This window comes from Suillus discolor (assembly GCF_016758755.1).
Source record: "Suillus discolor strain FC423 chromosome Unknown F5147scaffold_78, whole genome shotgun sequence".
In the NCBI taxonomy this organism is placed as follows: Eukaryota; Fungi; Basidiomycota; class Agaricomycetes; order Boletales; family Suillaceae; genus Suillus; species Suillus discolor.
In genome coordinates, this window is record NW_024541325.1 from 91248 (window position 1) to 108926 (window position 17679).

At 45.9% G+C, this 17679-nt stretch overlaps 4 protein-coding genes across 4 annotated transcripts; 3 read left to right on the top strand and 1 right to left on the bottom strand.

Moving 5' to 3' along the window:
• The first annotated feature begins 12 nt into the window (after positions 1–12).
• Positions 13–4389, top strand: F5147DRAFT_719672 (ras GEF). Its single transcript, XM_041438766.1, has 10 exons — positions 13–304; positions 363–1716; positions 1768–2415; positions 2468–2689; positions 2742–2907; positions 2953–3106; positions 3156–3398; positions 3451–3540; positions 3591–3807; positions 3858–4389. Exons 1-10 carry the CDS (start codon positions 146–148, stop codon positions 4160–4162), a joined length of 3558 nt encoding a protein of 1185 aa, XP_041287598.1. The 5' UTR covers positions 13–145; the 3' UTR covers positions 4163–4389.
• Positions 4390–4750: 361 nt separating this feature from the next.
• On the top strand, positions 4751–5176 carry F5147DRAFT_778943 (uncharacterized protein; the record flags this gene model as incomplete). The annotated part of the gene is made up of 1 exon (XM_041442208.1): positions 4751–5176. One exon carries the CDS (start codon positions 4751–4753, stop codon positions 5174–5176), a length of 426 nt encoding a protein of 141 aa, XP_041287599.1.
• Positions 5177–6127: 951 nt separating this feature from the next.
• F5147DRAFT_584979 (uncharacterized protein) lies at positions 6128–7536 on the bottom strand (the record flags this gene model as incomplete). Its single annotated transcript, XM_041431822.1, has 8 exons — positions 6128–6248; positions 6296–6441; positions 6542–6670; positions 6720–6843; positions 6898–7091; positions 7138–7246; positions 7304–7447; positions 7499–7536. The coding sequence occupies 8 exons, from the start codon at positions 7534–7536 to the stop codon at positions 6128–6130; spliced, it is 1005 nt and encodes a 334-aa protein (XP_041287600.1).
• A 2637-nt stretch (positions 7537–10173) lies between these two features.
• Positions 10174–13672, top strand: F5147DRAFT_657116 (uncharacterized protein; the record flags this gene model as incomplete). The annotated part of the gene is made up of 11 exons (XM_041434205.1): positions 10174–10257; positions 10320–10358; positions 10412–10657; positions 10838–11560; positions 11681–12016; positions 12145–12258; positions 12301–12538; positions 12643–12785; positions 12838–12857; positions 12907–13181; positions 13230–13672. 11 exons carry the CDS (start codon positions 10174–10176, stop codon positions 13670–13672), a joined length of 2661 nt encoding a protein of 886 aa, XP_041287601.1.
• Positions 13673–17679: the final 4007 nt, after the last annotated feature.

Consider the following 17679-nt stretch of genomic DNA (forward strand, 5'->3'; position numbering starts at 1 on the left):
TACCGCGGCATCGTGCAACATGGATGATCATCTTGCTCACAGATGGTAAGGGCAATGCCAACATTTAAGTTAGATGTGAATACCTCGTCAGTCAACACAATTCACCTTTGATATTATCCGTGATCGATCTTTTCTGGCTTCTATCATGGAGAGTTCATCAATTTGGCGCCTTCCCGAAGTCTCCAAGGCAGCACGGATGAGCATAAGGGGACTTCCCGCAATCCCAACAAGTCCACTCAGGCCGGACACTCCCCCTTCAATTGCAAGAGACTTCTGGATACCCCAAGTCTCCGGAGATGGTCAGGTATGGCTTTTCTTGTCTTCAGTGCTCAGTTTCAGGTGACTACTCTTTTTGCATGTAGATTTACTATGCCAACACAGTCACCGGGCAACTATCTCGTGATCTACCGTTCGACGCGGAGGATGAGACGTTTGATTGTGATCTTGCGGGCTTAACTTCATCACAATCGAGCTCTCGTGCTGGCACCGGCGCTGGTCTCGGTTTTTCTTATGGGGATGTTAACGCTCTATCCATCGTGAACAATCCTTCTCAATACCAGTCGATTCCAGTGGAGCCCGCCCGGCCACCCTACACGTCATTATCTCATTACCCAAATAACCTAGCTGGTGCTCTGACGGCTCCCGTAAAACCATCTTCGCCATCCCTTCTCACAGACCTTCCACCAGGCCGCAACCGTGCCCAGACAGATTCTTCTGCGCTTTCTTTGAATCGTCACACGTACCGCGTTCCCAGTGGTCTCTCTAATCCGCCGAATGACCAAGTACTAAAGAGGAGTTTTACTATGCGGGAGAACTCATATACTAGTCATCAGACGTTTTTGTCTATGGATCAAGATCCTCGTCTCTTCTCGTACTCTCACCGTCCGCATATGGCCAGAAAGGGCTCTCGATTAAAGGAAGCTGCCGCATTATCCATACTCCCCCAAGTCCATGAACTTCCACCAGACGAAGATCCTTCTCACCTCTTGACTGCAATACCATCTCTGGAGGAAATACTTTCTCCTCGTCCACCAGAGCTCATTTCTGAATTACTAGATCGGTCTCAACATGCTATTCGCTCTGTGATCACTCACCTGCAGCAGTTTGGAATCCCTCGCATTGCAGATGATGAAGTCATTGTCGATCGCCTCATCAACACCACCATCGCTTCAGTTCGTGATCAACTCTATGTCTCTGGCCCTTCTTTCGGTCAAATACCAAGTCATCTTGTTCCGGAAGGATCACAAGATCAACAGAGCACGAGCACTGCGTCGCATACGTTACTTGTTCCTGCACAGCGTCGAGCTATTGCGACACTCTCGAAGTTTCTACTCTCTGCGAGAGCGATCTTGAATGATGGTCCTTGGAGCCCAGGTGACAGCATCGGCAGCCTTGCAACTGATGCTACAGAACTTGAGCGCTCTGTTGTCGATTTCGTGTCCATCACGCAAAGTTGTCGTTGTGATGAGTTGGATTGCGACAAGGCTCCGAGACACTTGCAGGGTTACTTCCTAGCACCACATGCAGGACTTGGGAAGGCTGGGGCTGGGGCTGCTGGAGCTTGGAAAGGATTTGGTTGGGTCACCATCGATGGCAATGAGGAGGCTCCCCGGCGGAGCTTGGACAGCGCAGTCTTAAACGACATCGTGGGGCTTGTATTGCAGGTACAAGACAAATCAAATGAATTCCTTGAAAGCTTACGCGCTTCTGCACCTGGTGAGTAAAGCTGCAAGTTTGCGTTTTTCGGTTGAAAATCAGCTTCCGCAGCCGGCGTGGTAACGCCAGCAGGCTTACGAATGATGAATCAATTGTCATCCCTCCTCCTCCACATTGGAGACCTGCATGTCGCTCGGCATGTCGACATCGAACCGGTGGATCAGGCGGAACTCAATGATGGTGCTCGATATCTCCGGACCGTTGAGAAAGCCAGGGTCCTCGTACGGTCGTTCGAAGCCACTACTCAGGCTGTATACGACGACGGCGCTGCACTACTCACTACTACACAGAGGATCCGGCATGTAGAAGAATCCGAAACATGGCGTGGTCGGGATGAACATTATGATACCCTCGAGGCGCTGAATTCCTCATTAGACTTTAATCTTCAGGTTCTGCGACAGACTCTAGAAAGTCTTCTTGTCATCGTGCAGGAACAGACAGATATTCTTGAACGGAGCAACAAGAGCCCCATTGAGTGGCGTATGTCACAACGTAGCCTCATCACAGCAATGTTGGCCGAAGAGGCACTTAACGGCTCGAATAACGACCTCTACAATAACAATGACGAAGCAGATGATATCCTCAGGAATATTGCAAGTAGCGATAATACCACGCCCACAGCGGAAATACCGGCTCCGCCTGTAATAAACGAACAACTACCCCTAATATCCGATACAGTACCATGGGCTGACCATGAAGGCGGGTATCATTCTGCTTCATAACTATTGGCATAACTTGACTTGAAGCACAGATCTTCGCATAATAAGAACACCCCCTCGACAGGATAAGATCAGGGCGTTTTTTGGTGACGATGCGCCTTCTCACTATCTCATTACCCTCAATGCCGAAACAAAACCTTGGTATCTGAGACCGACGTACGATCCTAATGATGTGCTAGTTGACCCCGATGGAACTACGCGAGGCGGAACTATTACAGGCCTAGTCGAGCGGCTAACTGCTCACGAGTATGCTGGTATGTGAGATTCCGCCAGTATATCACAATTTCTCTTGAATCCAGATTATAGATCCCAAGTTTAGCAAGGCTTTCCTAATGACTTATAAGACCTTCACTACTCTTGATGAATTGTTCAGGTTGTTGGTGGAACGCTTCTGGATACAGCCTCCAGAAGGACTAAACTCCCCGGAGCTGGTGGAGTGGCGGAAGCTCAAGCGGCAGATTATTCGTATCAGGTGAGTCACGTCATTGTTTCAGACCTTGTAGCTGAACTATTTTAGGGTCATTAATACGATCAAGTCAATGGTTCAAGATGACGATGTATTAGAGAGAGATGACGCATACATCCTCGACCGTATGATGGAATTTGTTTCGCATGATGAAGTCATCAATCTACCCGCAGCAAAGCAGCTTATGGTGATTATTAAACGTGCTGTGCGTGCTGGATCAACGTCGGGGTTGTACTATCTGAATTATGGAATAGCAGCGAGGGCGTGATCCGAACAAAGTGACGATTAGCACGGCTCTGGATCCGCCACCTCCACCAATAGTCCCTAAACGGATGGAGCTACTTGACATCGATGCCTTGGAACTGGCAAGGCAATTGACGATCACAGAAAGTCAGTTATATCAGAAGATTCGACCTTCTGAATGCCTTCTGCGGTCCAAGGAATCGAAAACTGACCACCACGACAACATCGCAAACTTCATTCGCCGTAGCAACAGAGTAAGTTTCTTACCTGCACTTGGTTCGCGGGTTCACAGATACCCCTATTTAGGTAGCCAACTGGGTTGCATATGCCATCCTGTGTAAAGACGAACCTCGCAGACGTGCTTCCATCATGAAACATTTCATCAGTGTCGCTGATGTTTGTTTATTTCGCTAAACTTCAGTGCTCTACTAACGTCTTTCCTATAGCGCTGCAGGCACATTCAGAATTTTTCGACCATGTTAGCCATCGTGTCTGGCCTAAACTCATCACCTATCCGTCGGCTTAAGCGCTCTTGGGAGCAAGTAGGCACCAGATACATGTCCCAATTGGAAACATGCGAGACAACAATCAATTCTTACAAGACGTTTAACATCTATCGATACGCCCTTGCAAAAGTTTCCCCGCCGTGTGTTCCGTTCGTTGGTATGTAGTCGACGCCATATCTGTAAACACGAAATTTGATCCCCAAACAGGTGTGTTTCTTACTGCCCTGACACATATTCAAGACGGCAGTAAGGATTACCTTCCAAACAACCTGGTGAATTTCCGAAAACGCCAGAAGGCTTCAGAGGTAATCCAAGACCTTCAACGCTGGCAGACTCAGCCGCACAACTTCCATCCCCTCCCAACTGTTCTTGTTTACTTGGATGACGCACTTGGACAGTTTGGCGACAAAGATGTCAGCGATGTCTTCTGGCAGCTGAGTCTAGAAAGGGAGCCGCGCGAAAAGGAAGAAGAGAAACTTGCAAGGATGCTACATGAAAGCGGGTTCTTTTGAGCCTCACTAGAATTACTCTACGATCCTGACACTTCATACTAGTAGCACTACCGCTTAGACACGCAAATTCCCTCGCATTACTGTATCGTTGGGCACCGACTTGAACGTACTTCTATTGATAAGTTATCCCAATCACCGTTAGACGATGGCATCCTTCCAATGTATCTACTATCAGTCCAGCCTGGATTCCACTGGCATGACATGATGTGCTGTTGGTTATCTTTATGCTTTATCTCTTGCTTTCAACCAACCACTGCCACTACCACACCTTTGCATGTCCGCCTGGTATGTGTTCTCTCAATCTCTATGCTACCTGTAAGTTTCTAACACAACCTGTATCTCCCGAGTACTAACTGTTGAAGTTTGAAGATGAGCCAGAAAAGAGGGAGAGGTGAATGTCATCGGACCAGGTACAAACGCGCTTGTGCGTTGTCATTCGGCCGAATGTCAATATGTATGTTTCACACTTAGAGCCTGTTCGGAAACAAATATTTGGCTGACATTTGGCAATATTGAATGTATTCCCTCGGCATCGTCCAGAATGTCCCGTCGGAGTTTTAACCTTCCTTGACTCATACTGTACATACAATGGATTTCTACACCTACCCTGTTGATATACAACAATGCAATCGACTCATTGCTAGTGCCATTGCGATCACTGCGATCTGTGCACAATACACCACCCTGATCATGGCTCAACCAGAAGCTCACAACAATACTATGAAGTCCCAGCCTGCGCACTGGATAAATGAGGAGATCACTGTCCTCATCAACCATATGTATGACCATTGCACGGACAGTGAAGGCTCTGGCAACTTCAAGCCACAGGTCTACACTTCCGCTGTAACGACCATCAATGATGATCCCAACCTTCAACCAATGCAGATCGGTCCAGCAAAGACTGTTGACATTGTATTGCCTTTTCATGCTATCTCGTTATCTTGTTCACCTTCAGTACCACACTGTTCAACGTCTTCTTGTCTTCTTGCACCTTATGGCGCATCCGCACGTTAATCCTCCGCTGTTGTTACCTAAGCTTTCCTTGCCAGTATTTACATCGTCGTCTTGACTCCGTTGACACCTCAGTTTTGTTCCCCAACATAACTGAGGTATGTAGTACATTCATTCATACAGACTCACACTGACGTACACTAGTTGTTGCTTCATCAGGCATTTGACTGCAGAATGACAAGGATTTAGCTAGCTTTATCTAATGGATAATAATGAAAATTTACATCATAATTGTAGACCATATGATAAAGCAATAGATAGGCAGGTTACACTGGTGGGATCTACCAAAGCTAGAATACTGGCAGACCTATAGTAGCAAGTTATAATATACTAGCAAGTTGATGATATTTAAATAATGTTGACAGGCTTTATATGGGCAGGTTCTGATGGCAGTGTGGGCCATCACTGGAAAAGTGGCTTGGAGTGACAGTTGGCAAATAATGCTGGCTGGCATTATATAGGCAGGTTCCGATGGCAGCGTGGGCCATCACTAACAGAATTCCCAGGTGGTACAACAGGCTATTGTGCAATGGCAAGTTGCTGATGTGTTGTCAGACTTACATACTCATACATGGACTGCTTCTAGTGGTGGAATCCACCACCACCAACAGTGTGTCACTGAGTTGTCTCAGAATAACTTCTTGTTGATGCTCTGTCAAACATACCTAGCCTTACATGACAATATTGGGGTGGCAGAATTCATAATCATTCACACTGTGTCCCAGAGTGACAATAAGTTATCTTGTCATATCAAGTTGCTGGCATTTTGCAATGGCAGAATCTACCACTACTGACAGTGAGCCCAGGTGTCATCACACTAAAGCATGTTGCTATCATCTGGCAAAACATACATAGCCTTACATAGAGCATCTTAAATGTTACAAATATGGATAGGACATTCATAAATTGCATTAGGGTTTACAACTCATACAACAATGTCAACATTAAAAATAATTAAGTGGTGCTAGTAGTGGGGACCCGATCTCGGAGAGCAGCCTGTTTCTCCCGGATTTTGGCTAAAGCACTATTTTTGCTGACACCCCGCTGTGAAGAGGAGGAATTAGGGAAAACACGACTGTGACAGATATTAGCACGAGGTAGTTAGTGAGATGTGTTACAAACCGTGTCCACCAAATCATTAAGTCCACTACTTCCTGGCTTTCCTCAGGATCTTCCAATAGATCAAGAATGCTGTGATAGAAGTTTTCGGAGTTGGTGACCGTATCGGTACGTGAAAATACAGACGATGAGCTTAATGAAAATCGAACCTGAAAGAAGATCAGTGAGAGAAATACATCATCAAATTTCAACCATACCTGCATAGCAATATATGCCAGAGACCCTTTCGTCACCATCTTCATACCATACCTGCATAGCAATATATGCCAGAGACCCTTTCGTCACCATCTTCATACCATGGAGATATGCATTACCGGAGCGCATAGTTTTTGGCTCCTTATCCACAGAGCTCGGAGATGTGAAGACATGTTTGAAGCCCTACGAAGGGAAATTGTAGTCACGCCGTTATCGCTGACAGTGAACTTACAAATAGGCTCCTCAGTAAACCCTTCCACGGATCCTCGGAATCATAGACATACCCAGCATACAAGAACATGGGCCATTGATCACCCCGAACTGCGGTTTCACCACTTTTGAGGCTCTGCTTGGTTCTGGATAGTTATTACAGTTAGGTTATTAGGTTATCGGAAGATCGGGAGACTTACTCTGCATTCGACCAATCGAGCCCTGCAGGGCAGAGCAATGTGCCAGTGACCTTGTGATTAAATCCACGGTCAGACTTGATATTTCGGGCCAGGGGCGGTATGACTGCCTGTCCTCTTGGGACAAGCCACTCAAGGACTGCAGATTTAAGGGTCTTCGTGTTGTTGCCTCGTGCACCAGAGGCTCCTTTACCCATCTGGTAGAATGGTGACTATAATAGTATTAGAGTATAAGGAGCCTACCAATTCCCCCACATGAACGATATCCTCATCCTCGCCATTCATTAGATGATCTAGAAGACCAGGATATGAATTAACAAGTTCTATGAATACCCTATGTTCCTGTCGGACGCTAACAATAAAAGTGTTGTAAGGGTTGTAGGAATTTCAATGTCCCAGCAACACTCACTCTGCAGGATAATCCTCAATGGGAGTGTCTTGTAATTCTTCAAGGCGCAGTATGCCGGAAGTCAGAAGAGCAGGGTAGTTGCATAATGCGAAGACTGTCCGACCAAAATGTCGACCATGAAGAACCAGGGGATTTGATGACGCCCTGTTGGACAAGTCAGTAAGTCGAGGTTACACGACGTTAAAGACAACCTACGACTTTTTACGTGGGCCCGAATGAAGCGCCGAACCCATACGCTTGCGCGAAGGATCACCAGCAACAGGCGCACGATTTTCATTGTCACTCATACTACGTTAAGGGAATTAGACAGATAAAATTCAAGCAGCAAAAAAGACACTTTATATACCCAGTCCTATGAGACATTCACTCTCAGACCGCTATTGATATCGTAAGGGTCAAAAACCACGATTGATGTCATAAGGACAACATGGACTGCGCATTTGCAAAAAAAAAAACTGCTATCACAGCGCCATCAATATTTGATAGAGTATTATTACCACAGCTGAAAGTGCGGTCAAATGGGTTTCATCGTATGATAGTACATAAGTCACTGGCACTGTAACAACAAGTATCAGTTCCACCATGTACAGCAAGGCAGGGATTGGACCTCAGACGTCTGGCTCACCCTCTCGAAAACGTGTACGACAATGCATCCATGTTAGAAGCAACGTCACACTAAAGTAAGCATTGTTCAATATGAAGTATCAAGTCGATAAATAATGCTTGCACCTTAAGCTTCCAACTTTCCTCAGCATGTGCGCTGGGGAGCTCTGATGTAGAAAGTTCAGATATGGACACTGATCACATGTGAGCAGTGTGTTAGACTCTGGAGCAACTCAGATAATGCTTACCATGCAGGCAATTCCGTCAAAACATTCAATTACTCCATAAAGGGACGCAGACTACTGGTGAGGCTTAACATTCATATACAGGAAACTGTACGACAAGTCTGAAAAAATCTTCACTTAGGCGAGGACAGACAATCAATAAGCAAAATAGAATCTGAGCTGCGTCAAGTTAAGGAACAATTAAGAAATGCCGAAAATAGTGTTGCGCACCTTTCAGATAGGATGGCGACGTACAGGTATAGATGGCTTGAGGAATACTACTGCGCCGAGAATCTGGAGCACCATATGCCTCCTGGCACCTATATGCCTGGCCTTGCTCAGATTGCAGATGGTGTCCCCTCTCCCAGTACCTCTTTCAATTTTTTGAAGTGGGATGAAGCGGGTGGAGGCTCAGAACAGGCAGAGTGCAGCGAGGCAGAATATCTTTCGTGAAGGAGTTGAAAAGGACTAGCTATTCATGAATCAATTCAGGTTAATTCTAACGTATAGTTCTGCTACTATTGTATCCACATGTCATGCTGTGTTGGTACGCGTTCATAAATAAACACAAAACTATATACTGTATACTAAAATGTGCGATATTTGCGAGCTGAGGGAGGTTGTCGGAAGCAGCGAACTTCCAAATCCTCCGCCACCCTGGGCGGTGTTCCACCCGAACAGTAACACGAAAAAATATGGTCCATCAATATGAAAGTGGCTACAAAGACGGAAAGTCCATTAGTTGTGTTCTATATCTAAAGAGTGACATTCATACCCTTCAAATGGCTTGACCTAGTCTCATTCACATGCCGAAAGGTCTGATGCTGCTGGCTGCTGATAGCCACGTCGCTGGCCTGACTAAGATGCACAATGATATGATAGATTGAGTTGTCTTGATCACGTTCAGATAGGCTATTCCACTGTTATGGTTCAATCAGTGAACCAAAGGTAAATTGGATAGTGCTGTTTGCTACGTATGAATATCCTGGAAGATAGAAATCCATTTCACTAGATATGCTGATGGTACTTAACGAGACTGCCAGTCCAAATGGTGTAATTGTTGTTTATTATATGGCCGAGAAGCAAGCAAAAGAGGATCTTGCTGCGCCCAAAGGTTAGGGCAGTGTCCCTGGCTGTTGAAATTCTGGGCAATAAATTCTGGATAAAATCAATTTAGTATCGCGTAGTGGGATGGAGCAAAGTTATGAACCAACGGGATTGAGAGGGTAGTTGACCTGCTTCAGGCTCGACCAGACTGAGTCTCACTACTGGGACTTGTCAATTCCAGTGCGATATCACTGGGCACCTGAATGAATGAAGTTAAGTTACTTAGTAGAGGTAGAACTTAGCAGCGTAAGCGAATAATCGCACTCACAGTGTAGGATCCTCAGTAGGCTTGAGGCCATAAGGCCAGGTGACATTAGGCTTGTAAATAGGAAAATAATATGGTCATAGTGTCAGAAAAGAAAAATCAGATCACGAAGCATGATGGGTTGATATACGGCCTTACATTTTCAAACTCAGCTGGAGTTCAGCGTGTGGCACGCTGAACTCCGGCTGAGTTTGAAAATGTAAGGCCGTATATCAACCGTCTGTCTTCATGAAATGAAACTCCTTTCCTGACTGTTTTGTACGTTTAGTATATATGTATGTAGTGTGAGGCTAATTTCAGTGTAGTACCTTGAGTCTTTTGCAACCCGTCGTTCTGTGGCGGATGGGCGGCTGCCAGCTGCAATAATAATATTTACCCCACTTAATCCATACAACAAAGTTCAATAGTCAGAATGCGGTCAGGCCAGACTGGTACTAGTAGTAGTGGATCTCCATTAATTCAATGTCCACCATTTCACTGTGATCATGAGTAAGCGCCACAATATTGCAGAACCGTATAAATTCTGATCATGCATCTTGCCAGGTCTTCTTTCCGCTATCACTACCTCAATACAATACACTTAGTGATAGTTAGGATAGGAAACACACAACTAGTATTGAAGTATGTACATCTTGAAAGCTTGACTACCGAAATAATATTGATCATGCACAATGCAGATATACATAGTATGGCGAAGCGTGCTGCATCCACCGATAATCAACGTGCCCCAAAGCACGTCAGAATTAGTAATGAAGGTGAGTCTCAATACCTTGACAATATTAATGATATTATTCACGAGCTTGTCCCTATAATACAGGGACTTGTCTGGCAGCGCGGTCACCCAAGGTGGATGAAGGTGCCTGGCGCATTCTAGAAATGTTCCTTATGACCGACATCACATACCCTTAGACAGAAGAGGCATTTGTATCATACCTGGGTGATCGGTACTCAGCAGAGGACTGGAAGGATGCGCTAGCCGCGTTATTCTCTGGTGATGGCGATGATATAATCGCATTAGCAAATCTTCACGCCCTTAAGGCCATTTACATATGCCAGGCCTCTACTGTGTCATTGAATATGACGAAGGCAGCTAAAGCCTCACCTGTAACTACATCCATGCCGAAGAGGAATCGTCGATCGTGTAGGCCATTTAATGTAGGTGCATTTTTGACTCATGATGCTTATACTAAGCAACAAGTATAGCCCTACATCAATGATAGAGCAGAAGTAGACGATGACAACGATGAGGAGGAGGAGGAGGAGGAGGAGGAGGAGGATAGACTATCTAACATACATGAAATAATGATTACTGATGACTCTACTTAACAATCGTAGCGCTTCATTGATGACCAGGCAAGGGATTCCGACGAGGATGACGATGAGGAGGATATACATGGCTCCCCTGTGCAAGCGTCCAATGTTACGTCTATACTAGGTTTATCTGCCAAGAATAGGTTGGCCGCTGCGATCAATGATATCGTAGGCAAGTACCAAGAGAGACTGAGGCATTCTTCAAGGGGATGCCTTACAAAGCTGCCTGGTCCCCCGGCACAGTTGAAAAAAGGATGTATCTCCTTCCAGTTCATAGTACACCTATTTTTAATCCTGTATCATGTCACTCATTGCATTACAGGAACTGCTACTCGATATATCGCCGAACACCTTCAAAGCAAAGGATTCTCTGTTACTGTGTCGCTTTGGGTGCCAGGCCAACTTCACGTGGTCTCGGATAGCCCCAAAATGATTTCAGCCTCGCTTCCGCCCTCACATAATCTCTCGGTGAGAGAATATCTCTGCATCTCAGAGGAGGAACACGAAGCGGTGGAACATTCGAATATCAAACTTCCTAACCCGTCGTGGGTCAGGATCAAGCATGGCAAGTACAAGGACGCCATAGTGTACGTGTTCGATTCCGAGCAATCCAACCTCTTTGTCAAGGTCCTGGTCCCTCCACGAGATTTTCCTTATCCCATGCCTGAGGGATCTGTCACACTGCTGGACTCTTCTCGCCTTCCGAAGGACAACACAGTGACCGACATCATTCACGGCGAGGAAGTTGTAGGATGCTCATACAAAGGAGCAAAGTACTACAAGGGACTTCTACTAAAGGACTTTCACCATTATCTCTTAGAATATGTGGCCTCCCCGCACGTTGACGATATTTGACTGCATCTGCAGTCTGGGTGGGACACACCATTCATGAAGAGATCGATTATGGCATTTTCGATGCAGTTCCTGCATGCAGGAGATGCAATCAGGGTCGTCAAAGGAGAAGTTCATTCAGAAATCGGCACGGTCTTGTCGATAGACCATGCACTTGGTTCCGCATGCTTAGAGCTCACCTTTGACGGAGATCAAGTCGAAACGGAAGTTCAACTGCAGGATCTGGAGCGGGTCTTCTGTGTTGGGGACACAGTATGGGTTGTAGCGGGTGCATACTTGGGCTTAGAAGGGCATGTCATTCAAATATCGGGTGATATATTCCACCTTTGTCAAGATATCTCCAAGGAAGAGGTGGGTATCTAGTATGCACGCATCACTGTCTACTAATCCTTGATATACTATAGGTCCAAGTATCAAAGTACTACTTGGATTGTCGTCCCATAAATCATATGTTTCAACCATAACTCCCAACAATGCAGCAACATTATGAGCCTCCCCCTGACGAATCTATCCAAGTCAGAGACCGTATAGAAGTACTCATAGGGGAGCACATGGGAAAATGCGGGATCGTGTCATGGTTTCCTGTGGGAGCGGTGCAGCTGTGGTTCTGAGATGCGAACCCAATCTTCATTGAGGACGAAGCCGAGTACAGTTTAGGACCTCCAATTATCCAAGTTGCCGCCGCATTTGTTCGATGGACACACATCTCCCAAACAATCGCCTATACGAAAGAAAGGGGCTATGACGTCAGGCCTGGGGATGTTGTTAGTGTCGCTCGCAGGCCGGAATACCAGGCCAAGGGCGTTGTGCAGAGCGTTGACTTCCCAAAGGCGCGCTTGACACTACTATCAGAAAGTGACCAGTCGCTCATATGTACCTTTCAACGCAACCCAAACATCTCTGACCTGTCGCAGATCAATGTTCCAATCAGATTTGTGGTGAAGTTACATAATGCACCTTTGGAATCGTTTTGCAAGGTCATAAACGAGGAAGTTTTCTTGATTGGAGGCGACTGAAAGGGCTTCCGAGCTATGTTATACAGTATTGGGATGGAGAATTGTGTCGTCACAGTGCATGGGCAGGCACGTATCATGGTCAAATGCCAGGATGTTGCCACAAGGTGAGCAGCGCTTAAATCTTCTTGGTGATTAAATTATTCATGTGTTACTAAGGTATGGAATGAGATTAAACGGTGTGATGCTAGCAACATCAGACTTGATATCACTATGTGATTTGCGAAGACGGTCGTACTTGACGTCGCCACAGCGAAGATGTACTACCCCTCCTCCAGACCGAGTTCCCTCCGCTTCGTCTACTTCTATTCGCACAGATTCAAACAGCCTGTGGACATCCTGGGATGTCAACCCTGAGGATACCAATACTACTGATACCAATACTGTGGAGGGTCCTTCATTAAGCGTTGACCCCAGTTCGTTGACACTCGACCCCTGGACTGTGGATGCACAAGACATCCAGGACAGTATCGACGCCAGAGCTGAAAAAGTTCAAGATAATGGTGGGTCCTCGATGGAGGTATCACAATACATTGCTAATTTGATTATAGGCCCTTTACCTTGGTTGATGTCCAAGGAATTTGCTTCGCAGCTCCTGACATATCACGCACTGTTGAAAGTCTCATTAAGGTTCAATGGAGGTGGAGGCAAGCTTCACAGACGATTCGTATCAACGGCCTGTCCTGACCCGTTCTGCGGTGCAAACGGACCCGCACCCAAGGGCTTTGTCGCAGTGTTTTGCGCATCAAGCAATAAGGGCGCTACACTTCAACACTATCATATCCCTGCCGGTGATCTGTGTCCAGTGCCTCCACGCAGAAAGAATCAACTGTGCCTCATTCTGGATGGGGATTTTCGAGGTCAGATACGAACTGTCTCAAAGTGTAATGTTAAGCTCAGTACTGCTGAGCTTGTGATTGAGGGCTCGGATGCTCCTAGTATTAGCTTGCGTTTTGACCAGATATGTCTCGTGGAATGTTTTGTGGTGTCATAAACTCTTCATATTTGACAAAGCTAGATTTAGTTGAATACTTACACACATCTGTACATTACCTATGGCATAGTGATCAACAGTCTTTCGAGATCCATCTATGGAATACTGGACTTTGTGTTTTAATCGTGTTTCTTTTGAACTACTGGCAGTACAATGATCATTACCAAGGACGTCAAGATAAATATAATCTATGATGCTAAAGTTCACATTGACTATCCGGTAGAGTTGATGGCAGCCGGTGGCTATTAATTCAGCCTGAGGTTGTCAAGAACACTATGGTTGAGATGCTTGAGCTCAGACGATGAATAGCACCACAACTGCATGCTTGTTGAGATGTACTAGTAGTAGTGGGGACTCGGAATTGCCCGATTGATGTTGAAACATTGAGCCAAACTCTACTAGGAAATTCTTCCTTCAATGAATGAACTATCATTACCACTCTGCTATACACATAAAGTGGTATAGAGTAGTAAGTATAGTATGGACAAGGACATGCCTTCTGTTTGCTCTTCAACAATAATATCTATGGTGTTCATATTGTAGAATAATTGTTGCCAAACGTGTGGTCGGTAGCTTTGTTTTTGTCTTTGATGGCTAAGTGGTCTCAGCCTCGTATTAAGTATTGGTATGTGGTGGCGTTCGAGGGTTCGAAACCGCTTTTGCTCTATTTTATTTATTATTTTGGATATTGACTTTCCGTTCCACCAGGTATCGTTCGTATACTTTAAAACATGTATAGTGACGAATTCATGTAATATATGAATTCCTGAAAAGTTACAGGATCTACATACATATACAGTTGGTTGTGAATTTGCCCTACGCTTGTGTCTGCTCAAGTGGTGTGGTATTTCGGGTGGTGCTGGTGGAGTTTTATTCTGAGTCAAGCCGTATATCAACACACTCTTTCGCATCTGTTCCCTTTTTCGCTTAACCACCTGTTACTTGTTACTATACTCATAGTTACTTGATTTACAAGCACTTAGAATCATTGTAGTCATGAAGTCGGGCGCCATACATGTCACATTATTGATATAACTTTTGTCCGACGACGTATTGAGGGTTAAGTCATCCAGCAGTGTCAACTATGCTGGGACATCGCATACGGCACTACAAGGTGGTGAGATATCCATCGCCCAGTATGATCAAGTCTTTAATGCATCTATATAGGATTAATGAATGTCCTGATGGGCCCCATCAGGCTCGTGCAATATCCTGGGAGGGCATTGTCTCTGATCTTGGATACGTCACATCATAAATCTTGTTGGTGCTAAACTTGAATCTTAGAATTAGGTACTGATAGCTACAACAGGTAATTTTACTGGGATCTTGATGTGGGGTACACCGTTGTGGATCTTGGCCAAGAACGCAGTGATTCTTGCTGGTCGTCATCACATAGTGGGAGCATGCAGGGCAGGCAATACTCTTGAGAGTATGAGCGTGTGAAGACATGGATATACAACAAGTATACCTTTGCATGGATAATGCATAGCCGGTATGTAGGCTTTCTTGAAGAACTTTTCTACATTCACTGAGTTAAGCGTCAGCCACCCTCTCCTTGATTTTGAGGAAACCAACTTACACATGTAGCCGCAAGTACTGGTGGCGCATTCAGCGACGTATTCTCCTCTACATATCCCTGCGGTTCACTTAAAAACTACAGCTTCGACATAACTATCAACCTTGGAGCAAAGGCAAGATGGGTAACGGAAGACATGCATCTCACGATACGTCATAAACTGTGATGGATGAATCTTGTGTCCATATCCATCGGTTGGCCTGTCATTCGGGTGAGTGCAGTGAGCGTTCCATAAAATCAATTGATTGACCATTGATACATGGCTAGTTCTCCCATTGGGCCGTGATAATGCAGTATCCCATGGCGGCAAATCAAGATATTCACCAGCATCTTGACGATCTTAGGGTCAGCTTTAAATACCGGACGTTCCAGCGTTTCAGGATGTAAAGAAGAGTGTGTAGACATTCATGGGGGATGGAAGACGTCTTACTCTCATACTTGGAGCATTTAAGCATCTCTGCAAGACATGCTACCATTCCGCGATCACTATTTTCGGCCACTCAGCTAGCGTGGTGTAGGACTTGTAGTCCTTGTAGAGGCTATTTTTGCAGTGTCCCTCAGGTCCTAGCGCAGCGCGCGCTATCACTACCACTGGCACGCATCCTTCCTATTGTCGGCCAATGGCTGTGGCTCACACGCGTGCTTCGGTTTGCATCCGCTTTTCATTGGTTCTGTCGCATGTCCTTCCTCCGTCCTATCCATGTCCTCCGCTGGTCCATTGGTGCGTATTTTATCTCATTTGCGTTAGACCAATTATATTTCTGAAGGTGATATCACGTATGTCTCGTTACTTGTGTTATAGACCCTTAATATGTATTACTGTTATCTTCTTGGTTCTGAACAGCGCTACGTGCGCTATCATATATACCTTAGACTTAGGATTTTTGATGTATCTTCTTTTTCCCGCTATTGAAATTATCATCCGTTTGCATGCATCACTCAGACTCTAAGTCAGAAACCTTTGGCCAACTACGTCGCGTGCTGTATTAACGGTCGCGCTATTGTCCCCACATCGCTCATCGCATCTATAGTCAGAGCTCTCTTCCCTCACTATTGTTGCGTCGCATCTCCTTCGCATACCTGCTAGTCGCACGTTCATATAAACCGTCGGCTTTTCTCCGCGTCTCCGCGCTCCGTCAAACTTTCGGCCGTTTGGTCGCACATTGTATCGCACCTTTGGCGGCTCGCTCGCGCTCGCATCGCTTCAAGCGCAACGTCGCGTGCTCTTCCATTTTCAGTTACTCTTACCAGTTCAAAGTTTCCCCTCCATATTTTTTACTTAGAGGAATCGTTCTCAGTAGCAATCCCCTTGGGCCGAATCTATACTCGCGTCCAGAGGTCTATTTGAGTTTTACCCCACTTCATCCTTTCTCCCCCTTTCACCCCTTCTCATCTAGCTATCATTCCTTATCACTGGCAGATGGTACATTGAGCGATCCAGCAACCCCCATGGGCCCAGCCTCATCGTGTGAGCTGCGCGGCTTCTTCCTATGGATTAAGAGTTCCTTGACAGACGATATGGCTGACGAAAGACACTTTTTGGTCTGAGAGCATGACCGCTGGTGGTAGTTGAAGTAGTTTTGTGCTGTGAAGGTGCACTTACAGGAATGATAGCTAGATGTAAGTGCACCTTCACAGCGCAAAACTACTTCAACTACCACCAGCGGTCATGCTCTCAGACCAAAAAGTGTCTTTCGTCGGCCATATCGTCCGTCAAGGAATTCTTAATCTGTAGGAAGAAGCCGCACAGCTCACACAATGAGGCTGGGCCCGTGGGGGTTGCTGGATCACTCAATGTACCATCTGCCAGCCCACTGGCCTCTGGGCAAGCCAGTCCTTCGACAGCATCACATCTCGAAGTGACAGTGCCATCTCTGCCTCACTTGTCCCTAGCTTCTGAAGGAGCAGGTGTCCCTCCTGCATGTGAGGGAGTGGAAAATGACGTAGAGCACATGTCCCTGGCACAGCGCCGGCCAAGACATCAGAACCGCCGGATGCCACTAAGATTCAGAGATGTGCTTCTGCAGCCTCCGCCTGCTGTTCCATTGGAAACTCGCGACCGTCATCTTGCACCTGCAGTATCTATTGCCGCTGCAGATCATCGACCTGTCTCACCAGTACGCATGGTATTGCGCACCCCTCCAAATATCTTTGGGCTTGTGTGTCAATACTTCTCCCTTGAAGTACCATTCCACGATCCAAAACAGTTCATTGCTATCGCAGACCTGTCATTTATACCGGGCAACCCTCAAATCGATGATGAAGAACATGCACCTCTTGCTGTGAGTGGCGACTCTCAGTATCATCCATATCCTAATTGTTCTTCATTTGAACTTGGTAATTGGTATTGGAATCAAGGGGTGCAAAAATCGCAAGGAGACTATATGAAGCTGATGAAAATCATTGGTCATGGTACCTTCAAGATTACCGA

Excerpts from the sequence above, each read along its gene's own strand:
- F5147DRAFT_719672 (XM_041438766.1), top strand. The coding sequence starts at position 146 with ATGGAGAGTTCATCAATTTGGCGCCTTCCCGAAGTCTCCAAGGCAGCA. Across the intron at positions 1,717-1,767 it reads CTTACGCGCTTCTGCACCTG|CCGGCGTGGTAACGCCAGCA; the intron begins GTGAGTAAAGCT and ends CAGCTTCCGCAG. Across the intron at positions 2,416-2,467 it reads ACCATGGGCTGACCATGAAG|ATCTTCGCATAATAAGAACA; the intron begins GCGGGTATCATT and ends CTTGAAGCACAG.